Consider the following 16,601-nt stretch of genomic DNA (forward strand, 5'->3'; position numbering starts at 1 on the left):
CCTAGGTGTGCTTATTGTGATTTCCCTGCCCAATCAAAATCCTCTAGTATGGTAAGTAGTGCACTGTGAGAATCATAGCCCTTGTTCTTCAAGTATGGCACAAGGAAGTTCACTGCATTTTTTGTAGTGTGACAGTAACTAAATAAATAAGGAGTGTCTGTTGGTTCACTCTCATCTAGCAGCCACTCCTGTGTAGTGATGTGTTCATTCCCAGGTCCTACTCCTAGAGTAACCTGATAAACCAGATGTGACTGGGTAGAAAAGATGACCATTCCAATTGGTAATATGGAGCAAGGTGTGTAAGCAGTATGCTGATGACACTCCACCCTCCTTCTCTACTCCTCACATCTCTGAGGTGATAACAAGTCCAATTTGACCAATGTCTGGAATTATTAAGGGGCTGGGAAAAGGCCAGTCAACTGAAGCTGAATCCTGGTAAAACAGAATCCCTGTGGGCAAGTTGCTCCCAAGTGTGGGGAACTGGCAAGTTGCCTGTTCTTGGTCAAGTTGCCCTCTCCCTGAAGGAGCAGGTATATAGTTTGAGAGTACTCCTAGATCTATCACTGCCTCTGGAAGAACAGGTGTCCTCAGTGGCTAAGAGTGCTTTCTTCCAGCTGCCCGACCTCCCAGCACCTTCTTCCCATCATTGCATGGCAGGGGTGATTTGCACTGGAAACTGCCTTATTCTGAGTCTGGCCCATTGGTCCATCTCGCCCTGTTTTGTCTACACTGACTGGCAGCAGCTGTCCAGGGTTTCAGCCCTATCTGGAGATGCCAGGGATTGAAAGCAGATGTTCTACTGCTGAGCTATGGACGCTTCTCAACATGCAGAGCAGGCCTATGCAGGTTTACACAGAAGTGTGTTCAAGATTACAGCCTTAGTTATCCAGGGGGTTCAGAGTGCTGTATGTATTTGAATAACACTTAAACTGTTGCAGATCCTCTCTTTAATTCAAGTGCAGTGCTTTGATCATACAAAGCTTGTGCTTTGCTTTTTTAATTCCAGGATTCTTGACAGTTTTTGGACCAGCTGCCCCTTGTTTATATTCTTTTTCTTTCTCACACATTCCTGCTGCGTAATCAGAATGGGAAGCAAAGTGAACTTTGGAAACACCGCAGAAGTTCCAGTCCACAACCTTCTGCTTCTGAGGGGGTTCTATGGAAGTGAGTGGGGCTTCTTCAGAGTAAGACATTTCAGTGGCTAGCTGGGTAAGTAGTTATCTGCTGATCATAGAGCTAATTGTAACGCAGGAAACAATGTACCTACCGCAGCACAAGCACGAAGTCACAAACCATGACATTATGCCGGTTTTACTCACAAGGGTTTTTATTATGCCAGGGTCACGTGTGTTGACGCTGGCAGAAGTGCTCAGAATGGGAAATATTAGAAGTACTCTAGAGAAGCAAATAAATTGCAGTTTATCTAGGATGAAAAGAAAGCTTTATTGCAAAATATGAAAACTTGGAGAGCACCTTAGATGCTCTCCAAGTTTACATACCTGACATTATTTACTATATAAACCTGCTGTGGAAGCATCTACATTCTCAACTGTGACAAGCAATGAACAAAAATAGAAAGAAAATACTGTAATGATGTGGACAACAACCCCGCCCTGTCCTGCCACAATATTTTCAGTTTTAAGTTAGAATTGATGCAAATTTTGCTTAATAAAGTGAAATGATCCATAAAATGATTAAATGTGTTTACACGCCCTCAAATAAATGAATGTCTGTTTTCAGTAATTGTTAAATTATATCTTAACCAGTTATTCAGAAATGTGGGGAAGAAAACTCAGCACAATCTAATACTGTATTCCAGTGAGGGAAGATGCACCAGCTGAGAATAGTATTCTGTATCCTAGAATCATTTAATACTTTTGCTAATGCCTGATATTCCCTGAGGCGAGAAGTTAAGTGGTTTACTATCGAGTCATCACAACTACAGTTAATAGTCAAAATTTATTTTTATTTTCTATAAAAAATCTGATTGTACTGTTTGCTTTTCAGATGAGCCAACAAGGTCTAACTGTTTGACAAGATTATATTTGTGGGGGGAAAGTTTCTTTCTTGAGAATAAAGTGGAACAAAAACTTGACAAATTAATTGTTTTTATATATATAGTTCAGACTGACCTGCAGTCATTCCAGTCATTCCTTTTAATCTTCAGCAAGGATGAATCCTCATTTAAAAATTTAGTCCGTATTCATCCCCGCAGTGTTACAAAAACTACTGACTTTATGCAATCTGCAACGATTAAGGCTGCCTGCTGTTAAGAGCCCTGTAGTGAGAAAGTCAAAGAATGTACTCACCAGTCATCAGTGTGTAATAGTTTGGATAGGAAAGACTGGGGAAGTCTGGTGTCAGGTAATCCACTTTTACCCCCCTGTTCACAATCTCTCTGAAGCCAGGCAAGGATTCCAGCGCTTCATCGCTGATATAATCGTGGCGAAGCCCATCAATCAAGAACAGCAGGAGCTTTTTCCGACTTGCAAGGGATGAGCTTGCCAGGGTGAGGACAAGCAGGAGAAAGGGGGCCATGTGCTTTGCCATGTTGCTGGGTGGAGAGGAGCTTTGGCAGAGCCCTGTCAGCACTGCCTGTCCCTGTGCAATAACTCTCAATGAGGCATCTGAAGCTGCTCTGAAGGGCTGGACCTCACACTGCTTGCTCTCATTTTGCTGGTTTGATTCCAGAGTTTAAAGGTACAGCAGCAGTAACTGGAATTGCCAGACTTAAAAAGTTACAGGATAACTGCTATAACACGGTGGACTTTGCATTCGGATGTAGCGTAGCAGGATGCTGTGGGCTGCATTCTGGTACCGTGCTCTGACTATAGAAGTAAATGTTGCATTGAAGCAATAAAAACCTGGTTCTCAGTGTTAGCTCTAGTGGCGCTTCCAAGACACTCAAAAGGTTAACACAGGAACAATGCAACTTCTCGGTTCCCACATGTCAGGCTTTTCAGGGCACTCAAAACAAACTGGATGAATTTGAGAACAAAAACATAATGAATTTTTCAGATCTTAAACCTTTTCTTTAAAGCCAGTGAGTTGATATAATTTTAAAGTATGAGGAGTGCACTTTTTATTTCTGTTTTTGACTCCTACATTAGCTTCACCAGATTTTGGCACAGTATTGGATATTTGCAAATTTACAGAGGCATTTGACATCCAGGCTTGAAATTTTTCACGTATGTTAGTGACTTCCTATATTTATAGTCTATTTATATTTATATTATAGTCTAGGTAAGTTGGTCCCTTACCTTTCCCACCCCGATCTGGCGACAGTGATCCATGCAACGGTCACCTCCAGGCTTGACTACTGTAATTCACTCTGTGTGGGGCTGCCCTTGAAACTGTCCCAGAAACTCCAGCGGGTACAGAATGCTGCAGTGAGGCTCCTCACGGGGTCCCTGCCATGGGAGCATATTCACCTTGTGCTTTATCAGTTGCACTGGCTCCCGGTGGAGTACAGGGTCAGGTTCAAGGTGCTGGTTTTGACCTTTAAAGCCCTTTGTGGCTTAGGGACCTTGTATGTATGGGACCGCCTCTCCTGGTATGCCCTGCAGAGGACCTTAAGGTCCATGAATAACCATAATTTAGAGGTCCCAGGCCCTAAGGAAGTCAGACTATCCTCCACCAGGGCCAGGACATTTTCAGTGATGGCTCTGACCTGGTGGAACGCTCTGTCCCATGAGACTTGGGCCCTACAGGATTTAACCTCCTTTAGCCGGGCCAGTAAGACAGAGCTATTCTGCCTGGCCTTTAATTTGAATTCAGCCTGATCTTTTATTTCCCTTCTCTTCCTTCCCCCTTCCCTTTTATGAAGATTACCTGCTCTGAGACCCCACAGCTAATTCCCCCCTGGCCTCCTCGCTGGCCCAAGTAGGACTAATTCAGCCAGCTAGCCCCGGTGACTATCTAATGTTTATTAGATGGATTTTCCTCAGATTGATTTCTGAACTTTGAATTTTATTGTTATTCATGTTTTTATACTGTATTTTATGCTGCGTCTACAATTAAGTATTTTAAATTTGTTGTTAGCCACCCTGAGCCCGGTTTTCTGAACCGGGAAGGGTGGGGTATAAATAAATTATTATTACAGTGGTACCTCAGGTTAAGTACTTAATTCGTTCCGGAGGTCCGTATTTAACCTGAAACTGTTCTTAACCCGAAGCACCACTTTAGCTACTGGAGCCTCCTGCTGCTGCCGCGCCGCCGGAGCACGATTTTTGTTCTCATGCTGAAGCAAAGTTCTTAACCTGAAGCACTATTTCTGGGTTAGCAGAGTGTGTAACCTGAAGCGTATGTAACCTGAGGTACCACTGTAGTATTATGTGAGGAAAGTCGGTGCCAGACTTCTGACATACCTCTTTGCATTTTACTGTTCTCTTCCTGCTGTGCTGTCACGCACATACACATCAATTATACGTTAAAAGTAAACAGAAAGGCAACTTGTGTGGAGGAATGTAGGCGACAGTTCAAGGGAGCAACAGGGCACTGATCATCTAGGATGTGATGCTTGTTTTGACTCCTTTTCTTTGGTTGAGTATTTACTGTATGCCCCTGTAACTAAAGAAGTGTGCAGATGTCACACATTTTGGGGTGAGGACTCCTGTAATCCTTTGCTGATTGGGAAGAGAGACGTTTTCTATCAAGTTGTGCCTTTGTTGTTACAGAAAAAAACTATTTTACAAGCATGCAAGCCATTGTGTCCCCTGGCGAAACTCAATTTCCCCTCTGCATTAGTGCTGACACAGCACAGTGTATAATTGTACTAATGAATAATGCCTGTAACATCAGTGTTGGATAACTTGTACCACTCCTCATATGACTAGCAAGCTTTGAAACTTTTCTCTGTTTTTAAAATCACGTTAAGACATAGAGTTGGACTTGCCTGGGTTCTAATAGCTGCAAGACGGGGGGGGGGGGTTAGCCTGTGCATTTTTCCTTGGCACTGCAGCACTGTGATGGAAGAAGTTGTGCCTGCTTGGTTTCTGTATAGCTATTAAAGGCACACGATCTTTCTTTGGAAAGGAGCTGGCATCCTTATGGATGGGTTTGCACAACTTTCTTTCTTTTACAGTCAAATGACTTTGAAAGTCACCTCTGTTTGATTTATAGTGCTAAGCTCCGTGTCACTCTCTCCCATCAGCTTGATAAAAAACATGTCACCTCAGAAAGCCACCTTGTTGCAGATGTTGATAATGCAATAGACTCTAGAGATCCAGAGGGCAACAACATGAGAACAGGCCTTTTCTGTGGTGGCTCTCCATTTGTGAAACGCTCTCCCCAGGGAGGCTTGCCTGGTTACTTCATTACATATCCTTAGGTGCCAGGCAGAAGCATAGATCTGTAACAAGGCCTTTGGCTTACTGAGCATTTTGTGGCCTTTTAAGTGTGTTTGTGGGACAGGGGTTATTGGTATGCTTTGGTTCTTGTTTTATTAAGTAATTTGTGTTCTGTTTTTTATTTTTGTGTTTGTGTGAACCGCCCTGTGATCTTCAGATGAAGGGTGGTATAGAAATAATAATAATAATAATTAATAATAATTTATTGTGTCATGAAATAAATAATGTATGTGAAACACTTTGAGTACTTGAGAAAAAGAGCTATATAAGTAGCATGCATATTATTATTATTATTCTGATTTTGTTTCAGTCTGGCTGAGTTAAGAAATCCTCTCGGTAAAAAGCAGCTCTTTATTTCTTGAACGGTCTTTGAGCCAAGTGAAAGGCCAGAACATATTGAATGTGGTTGGAGGCTGGCCAATGCAAAGTCCCAGAATCCAGAAAAGAGACAAAACTAAGAATCTTGCAGCCAAGAAGTTAGATTTGGCAGAAATAAAGTTTGGGAAAATAAAAGTGTCGAAGCCAGCACAGCAAATAGCAGACCGGTGGGGTCAGAGCTGCACCACCATTAAAGTATGGGGTTAGGGCAACTTGTAATGAAAAACAAGAGCAAGGTCGGGTGCCAGAATGGCTGATTTCCTGGGATGCTCATGTGTTTTATTGGCAGCGTCCTGCTTTCTCAAATGCTTAAAACAGCATTCTTGGGCTGATGAAGGCAGTCCAAGCCTTCTGCAGCCACCTGCAGTCTCCAGTCACCACACAGATTCAGTGAGTGGCACCTGCAAGCTGTGCTCAGACTTTTGTTTTTGTGGAGTGATGCAAGTGATTCTCCCCATTGCAACAGCACCGATACAACCTGGATAGCTTGATAATGGTGCAAGGAGAATGGAGAAGGGGTGTGTGTCCATCACTATGTGTGGGGGCGGGGAGAAGCCTGATCATACACAGTGCCCCAAATTCCAAATGGCAGCCACTCCTATGATGAAGCCCATGGAATTCAAATTGAAAATGGCACAAGGTCTAACAGTAATAAATGGCTTGCCTGAGGAAATTTTTCAAGAGAGCTTTGTGTCCATTCCTTCCATTTAAAAGCAATGAGATGTAAACCCAGTGGTTTTTTCTGGGGGTATTCTGGCACCTTTTGTTCTAGGGAAAAAGCACTGTGTGAACCTTTCTGGTTTTTGCCAGTCTGTACAAATTGCACCCCTCTGTGCCATTCCCAACTCTCAGGAGCAAGTGGATAAATGCACATGAGATGGTCTGAACTGTTTGAGCAGAAAGCTTTTCAGCTAAATCTGGTATCCCAAATGGAGCACCCATGGGTGCAGTGGCACCCATGAAAGTCTCCCTTGGCACTTGAGAATCATCCTTGTGCTCTTTCTTCTGTTCTGTCCCTTTGCCTCACAAGTGTTTCATTTTTTATCAGGGTGAGAACCTTCCTCAGCCATGCCAAACAATTTTAAGTTTCTGTATTACCTGATGCACTGGTGCCACCAGTCTAGTACTCAAAGCAAGTGTCTGCATCAGTTTCACCTTCACAATGTTCGCTTTCAAAGCCGTAACTTTTATTTGTTAGTCGAAGGCAAAACTTTGCTAATTGTTGAAGGAGCTGAATCAAGCTAACACCCAACCACAGACACCCCTCCCCTGGAAAAAATGAAACAAACTTCATCTCTCTCTCTCTCTCTCTCTCTCTCTCTCTCACACACACACACACACACACACACACACACACACACACACACACAAAATAAACAGATCCCAAGGCAGGATAGATAAACACAAACTCCCGGGCGGGGGGGGGGGGGACTAAGCCAAACACTTACGTCACAGAGTAGAAGTAAAAACTAAACCCATCTTTTCCTCTTTTTTTACTCCAAAAGTTTTTCAAAATGCTTTCTTTCCCTCCCTCCTAATATCCTATCTGCTCAGTCTGGAAAACCAGAGAATTGAAGGAGGAAGTGGAAATGAGTGAAACTCTTACCACTTCCTCTCTCAATTTGCTTTAGCTTTCTAGGTTGAGGTTGTTCTTTTCCCATTTCTAAGGAAAGCGCCTAAACTGCCAAAATGTCCAGTTTCACTCTTCCCATCGCTGACCTTTTGTTTCTTTATTAATTGCATGGTTTGCACATGATTTTAATTGCTGGATAATTAGAAAAACGCTGACTGAGAGCCAACAAACTAACTGCCATGCCAAATCAGTTAAAACAGTAGGCTGAACATTTTGACCTAAAGGAAAACTGAAGCCGTTTGGAAGTTTCTTCCAGCACAGAAATTATAGAAAAAATGATAGCAAAGAACAGTCTACTTACATTTCAAATCCTTGTTATTCAGAGTGTTGAATAATAAAATATTGCTTTGGATTAGCCTGTGTAATAGCACTGTTTAATCTATGCCATTTGGGTGCAAGCTAAGTAAGTAAGTAAAAAAGTAAAAAAGCAAGTAAATAGTTATTCCAAAAATCCAAAGGAATAAATTCCCAAAGTTTGATTGTTTCCTTACAGAATGCCTTTCCTGCTATAAGCCTGTCCATGCCCTGTGATCATCATCAGATATCCTTCTCCAGCAGCCGTCCAGAGGGCCATGTGGGAACAGGCCTTTTCAGCAGTGGCACCCTGACACGGAATGCTCTGCCTGGTGCAGACATTGCTATCTTTTTGACACAAGGCAAAGATGTTTCTTTTCTCAAAGGTATTTTGGTGTTTTTTCTTTGCAGCAGTTGATTGTGCAGTCATACCTCGGGTTGAATGCGCTTCGGGTTGAGCGCATTCGAGTTGCGCTCCGTGGCAACCCGGAAGTAACGGAAAGCGTTACTTCCGGGTTTTGCAGCTTGCGCATGCACAGACACTCGAAATGACGTCACGCGCATGCGCAGAAGCGGCGAAAAGCGACACACACGTGCGCAGACGTGCTGGTGCTAGTTACTTTTGCTTCTAGATGCGAACGGGGCTCTGGAACGGATCCCGTTCATATCCAGAGGTACCACTGCATTCTTATTTTATTTTAGAGGGTGTCTGCGGTATTTTGGCCTGTGTTTGAGGATGGAGGGATTGTTTTTACACTTTGATTACCTCGCATTGCACTTCATTTTAGTTGTTTTGTTTTTTGTGTTTTGATTTTACTATTACTTGCAAGTCCCATTAAGATGCTTCTATAAAACAGCCAATAAGCTTAATAAGTCACTGGGCTGGCCTGCCCATGAGGCTTCGTGAGGCAGTCACCTTGGGCAGCTGGCTAATTTGACAGCAGGGAAGGGTAGCAGATCTGGATCCCAGCCGGGGCTGCCTTTTGCTGCCTCAGCTGACAGAACAGCAGAAAGGGGCTTTGGCAGGGGGCAGGAAGAGGAGGAGGGGTGGGCACCATTTTCTGTTTTGCCTCAAGCGGCAACATGTCCCAGACCAGCCCTGATAAATCGTGGTGGTGGTGATGATAATATGCTAATGTTAACAACCATGAACTATTACTGTGATACAGAGCTTAGCTAGACAATCACAGACAGTATATTTGTGTGTTGGGGTATAGCCCCGCAAAGTAGTGAAAAACTGGAATTTATCTTACTCATATAGAATGAATGTAGAGGTGGTAGCCTTGCCAAGAAGTGTTAGCATTTGCCCTCTGGGGCACGAGTGGAATTGAGAGGCAGTGAGATTCAACCCTGAATAAGGGAGAAAGGAAATTTTAAAGAGAAAGAAAAAGAAAAAAACAGATAAGGGTTTACTGAATTCACTCCCCCAGGAAATCAGTGGGTGTCTGGAATGGATAAACCTAAATATCAGTCAGTTTGTGGTTATGTACAGTATCTGCAGTCTAGTTTATTGTTAGGTCCAGATATGTTGGAGGAACTGGACCATGGAGGAAGGGGTTACTTTCCTTCTTGAGCACAAATTGCCCCATGGAGGAACGAATTGCAGGTGCAAGGGCACTGCAAGCCAGTTGCCCTGGTCATGGCTAGGACAGGGAAAAGGAAGGAAAACCCAACTTGTAAATAGGGAGCCCCGTCAGTAAAAAAAAAAAAAAGGGGGAGCTACAAATATACTAATACAGTGGTACCTCAGGTTACAGACACTTCAGGTTACAGACTCCGCTAACCCAGAAATGGTACCTCAGGTTAAGAACTTTGCTTCAGGATGAGAACAGAAATCGTGCTCCGGTGGCACGGCGGCAGTGGGAGGCCCCATTAGCTAAAGTGGTGCTTCAGGTTAAGAACAGTTTCAGGTTAAGAATGGATCTCCAGAACAAATTACCGTAAGTTCTTAACCCGAGGTACCACTGTAAATGAATGAAGATCTGTTTTCTTAAATAAAATAAAGCTGACAGAACCTCTATGTTCAAGATGAACATAGCCAATGAAAAGGTCATCATCTTTATTTTGTGCTCCTTCTAGACGCACCTCCCTGGCTGGCTCTTGTTGGAAACCAGAGTACTGTACTTAGACTTTCTGCTGATCCAGCAAGGCACTTCTTGAAATTGACTGAGTTGTGAGTGACCACTAGGTGTCAGCATTGTTTAAACCTAAGTTCAAAAAAGGACACTTGTCTGCATATCCATTGATAAATTGATCAGCCCCCATGCTCCCTCCTCCGTGTTTTGCTATCTTGATCTTAAAAGAGAAGCGATATCCTATCCAAATCTTTAATGTTGTGAAACTAGGCAAGAAATTAAACAAACAAACCTTCTCCAACCACACCTTTTTGTGTGAAATTGCTTTCATTCTAAGCTACTTCGTTTGATTTATATCCCAATGACAGAAGAACTGGTACTAAATGTCTGTGCATGCATGACTAATTATTTAAAAATATATAATTTATATATTTAAAATCAATAATATATGATAAATGTAATAATATATTTAAAATAAAGCCCAGCCATAACAACCAACTCACTCAGGCCAGAATAGTAATTTCTGTTTAAAACCAGCTAAAACCTTATAGATACCACACAGCCAGTTGAAACCTTGGAGGGCCAAAGCATCTTTTCCCAAAGGCCATCTGAAACACATGATATCTCTCTCACCCAACCACAGACACCCCTCCCCTGGAAAAAATGAAACAAACTTCATCTCTCTCTCTCTCTCTCTCTCTCTCTCTGTGTGTGTGTGTGTGTGTGTGTGTGTGTGTGAGAGAGAGAGAGAGAGAGAGAGAGAGAGAGAGAGAGCTTTGCAAAGAATAATGGATGGCATATGTGCCACAAGTAGTTATTTTGCCTGCCCCCCACCCCACTTTTGACAACCCTGTGGATTAGGTTAGACTGGGCAACAGTGGTCAATTACACCCAGTGAGCTTCACACTGGTTTTCTTTTTCCTTTAAAAATTATGTGAAATTTCATTTTAAAGAACACTCGTGAGATTACTGGATATTTTAAATTTAGGTCTTTCTTGTATTTAAATGAAATATTATTGGTATTCTCTCTGTTCCCTCCCTTCCAAGTGGCATCCTAGCAACTGTTTTTACGTGAATGACTGTTGTCATGGCTGCTGCAGGGGAAGCAGGAAATAACCCTCAGGGCAGTGTTTACAATGAGCAGGGTTCTCGTCCTTAAATTTCAGGAGACTCCCTCCTCCGTCAACAGCTCTTGTGCATTCAGATGCAAAACAATTGTGTCCTAGACTAGAAGATAAGCAGACCTGGGAAGTAAAACACACACAAAAACTCCCGTGAACTCCTTAAAATCTTTATACATAATTGAAGTTATTCTGATTATCTATGAGGTTCTGCTTGCTTGTTTTTGAAGGAAGGTACTTGATTTGACGCGGGTGGCGCTGTGGGTTAAACTACAAAGCCTAGGACTTGCCAATCAGAAGGTCGGCGGTTCGAATCCCGGTGACGGAGTGAGTGCCCGTTGCTTGGTCCCTGCTCCTGCCAACCTAGCAGTTTGAAAGCACATCAAAGTGCAAGTAGATAAATAGGTACCGCGCCGGCAGGAAGGTACGTAAACGGCGTTTCCGTGCGCTGTTCTGGTTCGCTAGAAGCAGCTTAGTCATGCTGGCCACATGACCCGGAAGCTCCCTAGGCCAACAAAGCAAGATGAGCCCCGCAACCCCAGTCGGTCACGACTGGAGCTAATGGTCAGGGGTCCCTTTACCTTTTACCTGATTCTTCAAAAGTACTCATGGATTATGCACAGTGGGAATAGTTTGAGCATTGCTGTGGATTATTCCTTCCAAATGACATATTGCAGTGTAGGAGATGGTCAGTGGAGAGGGGACAGGTATTACCTGGGTGTCGGTTTTAAGGAATTTTCCTTTCTGCTAGAGACTAAGTGGAACAGGACCTTGTTCCATATTCTGTTCTATTTAGCAGAATTATTAGTGGAATCTAAGTCATGTACCTATGTTACTTTGAGGCTATCTAGTGCACTTGTCCTAAAAAAAATAAATTCTAGAGCTATCATCCATCTGTCTGTCTAATAACAAAACCAAACAATTGAAAATGCTATGTAATAATTGGGTGGACAAATGGTATCAACAAATCTGCTTTAATGGAAAAGCTGCCTAAGAAGTTGGAGCAAGAAGTAATCTAATGATGATGAAAGGCACTTTTTATGAAAGTTGGTTTAATTGCTTATATTGCACATCAGGAACATGACTGGCAGCCTCTGTTGACACACAGAGTGCTTTGTTGTGTGTTGTTGTTTTATTTATTTTATTAAAAAGAAATGATACAACATAGCAAAATACACAGGTAGCATTCACTTTGCCAAAAAAGAAAACAAACGCTTTCTCGATACAACCTGAAACATTTTGAAAGGATAATAATGATAATCAGAAATAGCATGCAATCAAAATTTTGTTGTGCTTTATAATGCAGTGGACTGTATTTTGCTGGTCATGAAATGGTTTTGCTTGTTTTGTTTTTCGTTTTGCTTGATAACTGTTATTATCTAAAAATAAATTATAATAATATGTTTTTTAAAAGCTCAATATGTGCCTTTTTGAGGACTGAAGAAATCCTGAAAGAGGTTCCATTTAATAAACAAAAGTTCCATGGCCTTTCCTTAATATGTTCTTCTTTCTCGGTTACAGTAACACACAGGAGCCAAAATGGCTTTAGTAATTAAGTGTGCTCTTCAAACGTAGCCCCACAGATTAAAATTTCATCTCACCAATTACCCAATTAAAAGTTCTGTCAAGTGAGGCCTGTATGTAGAATTCATGGAATGCATGAATCAGCCCAAATAGCAAAAATTACCGTAAATACTGATTTGCCCATTCCATTTAACAGAGCTCTTTAACCAGCAATAACTTCCAATAAAAACACATATCTAATTATATGGAAGCAAGAGTCAGCTTTAAAACTGTCAGAAGCTCCTGCGCCTTCCATAATTCTTTTGCACAGATATTTCCCATGACTTGGCCTCCTCTTTCTATTTTTGGTTCTGTCTGTTTATCAACAGTGCAAGTGAAAGTGAGAATAAAATTGTATTTGCAACTGAAATGATTCTTAGGATCAAATGCTGAAAATAATAATAAATAAAATAGACAGACAGACAGACGTACTGTGCTGGCATGACAGCTACTCTGAGTGATATGTTAGATTTGGCCAGTCCTGGGGATGGAGAGCAGAAGTGATACAGGATTGTGTTTCTTGAAATAATATGAAAATTGAAACCTGAAAACTGCATCACCATGTATGTGGTCAGTCATGTCCTCTCAGAAACACTCTGAGGTAGATTAGCCGAGAGAATTATACATTTAAAGCACATGACTTACCCCCAAAGAATTCTGGGAACTGTAGTTTACGCCTCACAGAGCTACAATTCCCCACACTACAGTTCCCATGATTCTTTGGAGAGCGCCATGTGCTTTAAACGTATGGTGTGTATGCAGCCTCAAGTGTTCAAGGCTAGACAGCACAGGGATTTGAGTCCTTGTCTCTGTTGAACAATACCTAATGCTCTTTTCCCATTACCACAGATAGAGATAAATCAGGTTGGTTTGGTTTGCTTCGGAGTCAGCATTATAATAAAAAGGAAATCTGTTACAATGGATAATGTCGCCTTAGCATGCTAATGCAGTTGCCACCTTTTACCAGCAGGGCTCCGGAGCTCTTACATTCCACACATCAAGGCAGGAAGGGCACAACTGCAACCTTCCCTTTCACAGTGATGTAATGATTGATGGGGAAAGGTACAGAACACTTGTTGATGTTTTTGACAAAGACACGGCTTTTGAGAACAAAGGAGCCCAGCCCAGGAAACAAAAGGGAGAAACCTCTTTGCATCAAACTCTTTTAAGTTCATGTAGATCAAAAAGATTATCATTGACTTGGTGGTTGATTTCATTCCTTTGTTTCCTGAAGACGGCGAGTGCTCTAACATTAGTTATAGCTGGGTGTGCATGAAACAATCTGCTGTAACCTTTGAACTGATTTAGTGCAAGTATTTTGTGTGTGTTTTTTATATAAACTTTGGCATATTTCCATAATGAAATGTTTGATGAAGTTGCATCATAGTTGCTATTTGTTTGCTCAAAGGGCCAGAGTTATAAAAAGGAAAGAGGTAAATAGTACTGGAAGTCTGGGTTTGTTAATTTGTCACTATAAAGAATGCTGCAATCTCTGGCTAGCATTGATAAACCCTTTTCGACTTTACTACTACCCAAGAGCCTCAGTAACTCCTAACAATGAAGGCGGGAGGAAGATAGTTAACCAACTGCACTAATATAAGAAAACTTTATTATTTTGTTATCTCTAAACTGTTGCATAACTGTCACATCATGCGATGCTCATATTGCAGTTCAATGTGTACATATTCTGGTAATGACTTCAAGCCTGGAGCCAGTGGCTGGGTTCAGATGTAACATGAAACCATGGTTTGTTTAACTAAACCATTTTTGTAACACCCCTTTTAATACGTTTGGTGCCTCTGTGTAGAAAACCTTCTGCAACATCCAGCAGCAAAAGGACACTTATTGAAATGACAAGAAGCAAGAAGAGCGGTCCCTAACCTTTTTGAACCTGTAGGCACATTTCCTCTATCACTTGTTCTTTTTGCCTTTCCATTGTGTGTGTGGCACTCCCTACTTCCATTTAAGTGAATGGAGAATCTGACCTGAGTACCCGCAAGAAATTGCTGCAGGGGTACATATAAGTATACGACGTCCGTACGTGAAACAGTTGTCTACCTTTTCTTGTTCTGTAGCTCAAAGGTCATTCAGGTACTAGGAAATAATATGCAGTTTCCATGGCAAGGCAGCCAAGTGAATGGTTACTATGGGAACTTGGAGCAGCAACTAGCCGAGCAGGTTGTTGTGTAAACTGAAAGTGCAAACACATTGTCAAAGTCAGTTATTGAGGAGCTGGAGTTTTGATTATAAAAACATAGCTCTGTTTGAAGGAGTTTTGAAATGTATTTAATTAGTCATTCTTGGGCCGCTATTTCATTGTAGCAGCTTAGCACTTTTTTAAAAAAACCAACACAGCTTTAAGAATATAGGCTACAAATGGTTTGCACTGTACGTACTGTACTTTCAAAAGGTTTGCCTTGAAATCTGTCAAATCCATGTAACAACATGTATATTTTAAACTAGGGTTGTCACTCTTTTTAACTAGGGTTGTCACACGTCCAAAATTTCCCTGGAATACTGCTGTCGGAAGTAGTGTCTGGGCAGAAATCACAAAAATGTCTGGGAAAATCCGGACGCATGGCAACCCATGTCGGCAGTGCTCAACAACTTTGGTTAAAACTAAAAGCAGCTCCACACCTTTGGCCAAAACAACAACCACCACCACCACTTTTCTGTCTGGATTTTTACTGTTTCAATTATGGCAACTCTGTTTTAACTAATCCTGCTCTTGTGACTTTCCCATTCACTTCTTAGTTATCTAATCACCATGCCCCGTGGTTGGACTTTTGGAAAGTTGTTCTACCTGCTGCGCTTTATCTCCAGGCCTTTGAGGTCACCCTTCCCACCTTTGGGTTTCCAGCCTCAGTAGCAGTGGTGAGATCTTTGGAACAGAGGAGGTAAGTGGAAAGGAAGCCTGTGATGTGGTATCGGGGCTTAACAAAACTAAAAGACCCTAGCATGAAGTCTGGCAGTGCTGGCAGAACAATGTCCTAGGGCCACTCTAACCAATGCACTCTGAGGTTTAGCTTTTGGAAAGACACAGAGCACAGACAGAGTAGGACCAGTGAAGGATCAGGGCCTGGGTGGAGCTGTCCAGTGGGCTGGAGGTTCCCAACCCCCATCACCTCATTTTCAGGAAAAGCTTCCGCTGATGAATTTCTGTCCGAACAGAACAGGGCTGCTTGAAGGATGGAGTCAGTGCGTGGGGTTTGGCAGTCCCAATTATTTAAAATTAAGGCCTATTTAAGTACAACTCAGAGTACTCTCAGAATTATCATATACCTGAAATTAATACCTAAGTACTTAAATTCACAGCATAAATAATGAATGTGCCTAATAGCCACTGGTGTGTCAAAAATATTGGGCCTGAGTGTTGGCATGAAGGTTGCTGCAAAAGTAATGAACTCATTCTCTGCTCCTATCCAACTACTATAAAATTTCACTGGCTCCTAAATTTTTGTATTCTTCTTGTTGTTGTTTTTTAAAAAATGATTACATGACTGCTAATAATTAGTTGAATTTGCATAGAATTCTATCGGGAAAAGAGCATGGCTCAGAATATATTCTTTGCAAATAAGAAGTTTTTGGTTTCAGTACTCGTAATCTCCAGCTTTAAAAACTTGGAGAACAGAGCCATCAAATGTCCATCCATCTGTGGTCATGAGATCCTACAGAAGTGCTGCTGGCAACTAATATTAGCCAGTTGTTGGGGTAGGTAGACTATTGCTTTGATTCAGGGCAAGACTCTTCATTCACATATGCTGGGATTTGCTACAAAGCTAGAGCTTTCAGAGCTTATCAGTATTGCTGTGTCAGGGCAGCAAGGTCATAGTACAGAACCTGTAGCTGCACATAGCCCCCTTCACCCCCTCTGCAAGCCTGGCAGACCCAGGGACCACCCACCTTGCCCTGGGTCCAGCCAACAATTTGGGGTGGGGTGGTGCTTAAACCACAGAGCCTAAGACTTGCTGATCAGAAGGTCTGTGGTTCAAATCCCCATGGATGGGGTTGAGCTCCCATTGCTCGGTCCCTGCTCCTGCCAAACTAGCAGTTCGAAAGCACGTCAAAGTGCAAGTAGATAAATAGGTACCGCTCTGGCGGGAAGGTAATTGGCGTTTCTGTGCGCTGCACTGGTTTGCCAGAAGCGGCTTAGTCCTGCTGGCCACATGACCCGGAAGCTGTATGCCGG

General features: G+C 42.3%; 1 protein-coding gene and 1 long non-coding RNA gene across 2 annotated transcripts in view; one reads left to right on the forward strand and one right to left on the reverse strand.

Annotated features, from left to right (window-relative positions):
• The window catches only part of ENPP6 (ectonucleotide pyrophosphatase/phosphodiesterase 6), a 29,259-nt gene extending 26,508 nt beyond the window's left edge, over positions 1-2,751 (reverse strand). Inside the window, exon 1 of the mRNA XM_082237916.1 lies at positions 2,310-2,751. Coding sequence (XP_082094042.1) covers positions 2,310-2,550 — 241 coding nt within the window. The 5' untranslated portion in view covers positions 2,551-2,751. The remainder of the gene's footprint in view (positions 1-2,309) is intronic.
• On the forward strand, positions 80-16,303 carry LOC309540785. The gene is made up of 4 exons (XR_014223489.1): positions 80-1,209; positions 7,853-8,039; positions 15,167-15,309; positions 16,007-16,303. It is a non-coding gene; the product is annotated as an uncharacterized lncRNA (long non-coding RNA).
• Positions 16,304-16,601: the final 298 nt, after the last annotated feature.

The sequence above is a fragment of the Podarcis vaucheri genome (assembly GCF_965113315.1).
Source record: "Podarcis vaucheri genome assembly, chromosome: 9".
Taxonomy (NCBI): Eukaryota; Metazoa; Chordata; class Lepidosauria; order Squamata; family Lacertidae; genus Podarcis; species Podarcis vaucheri.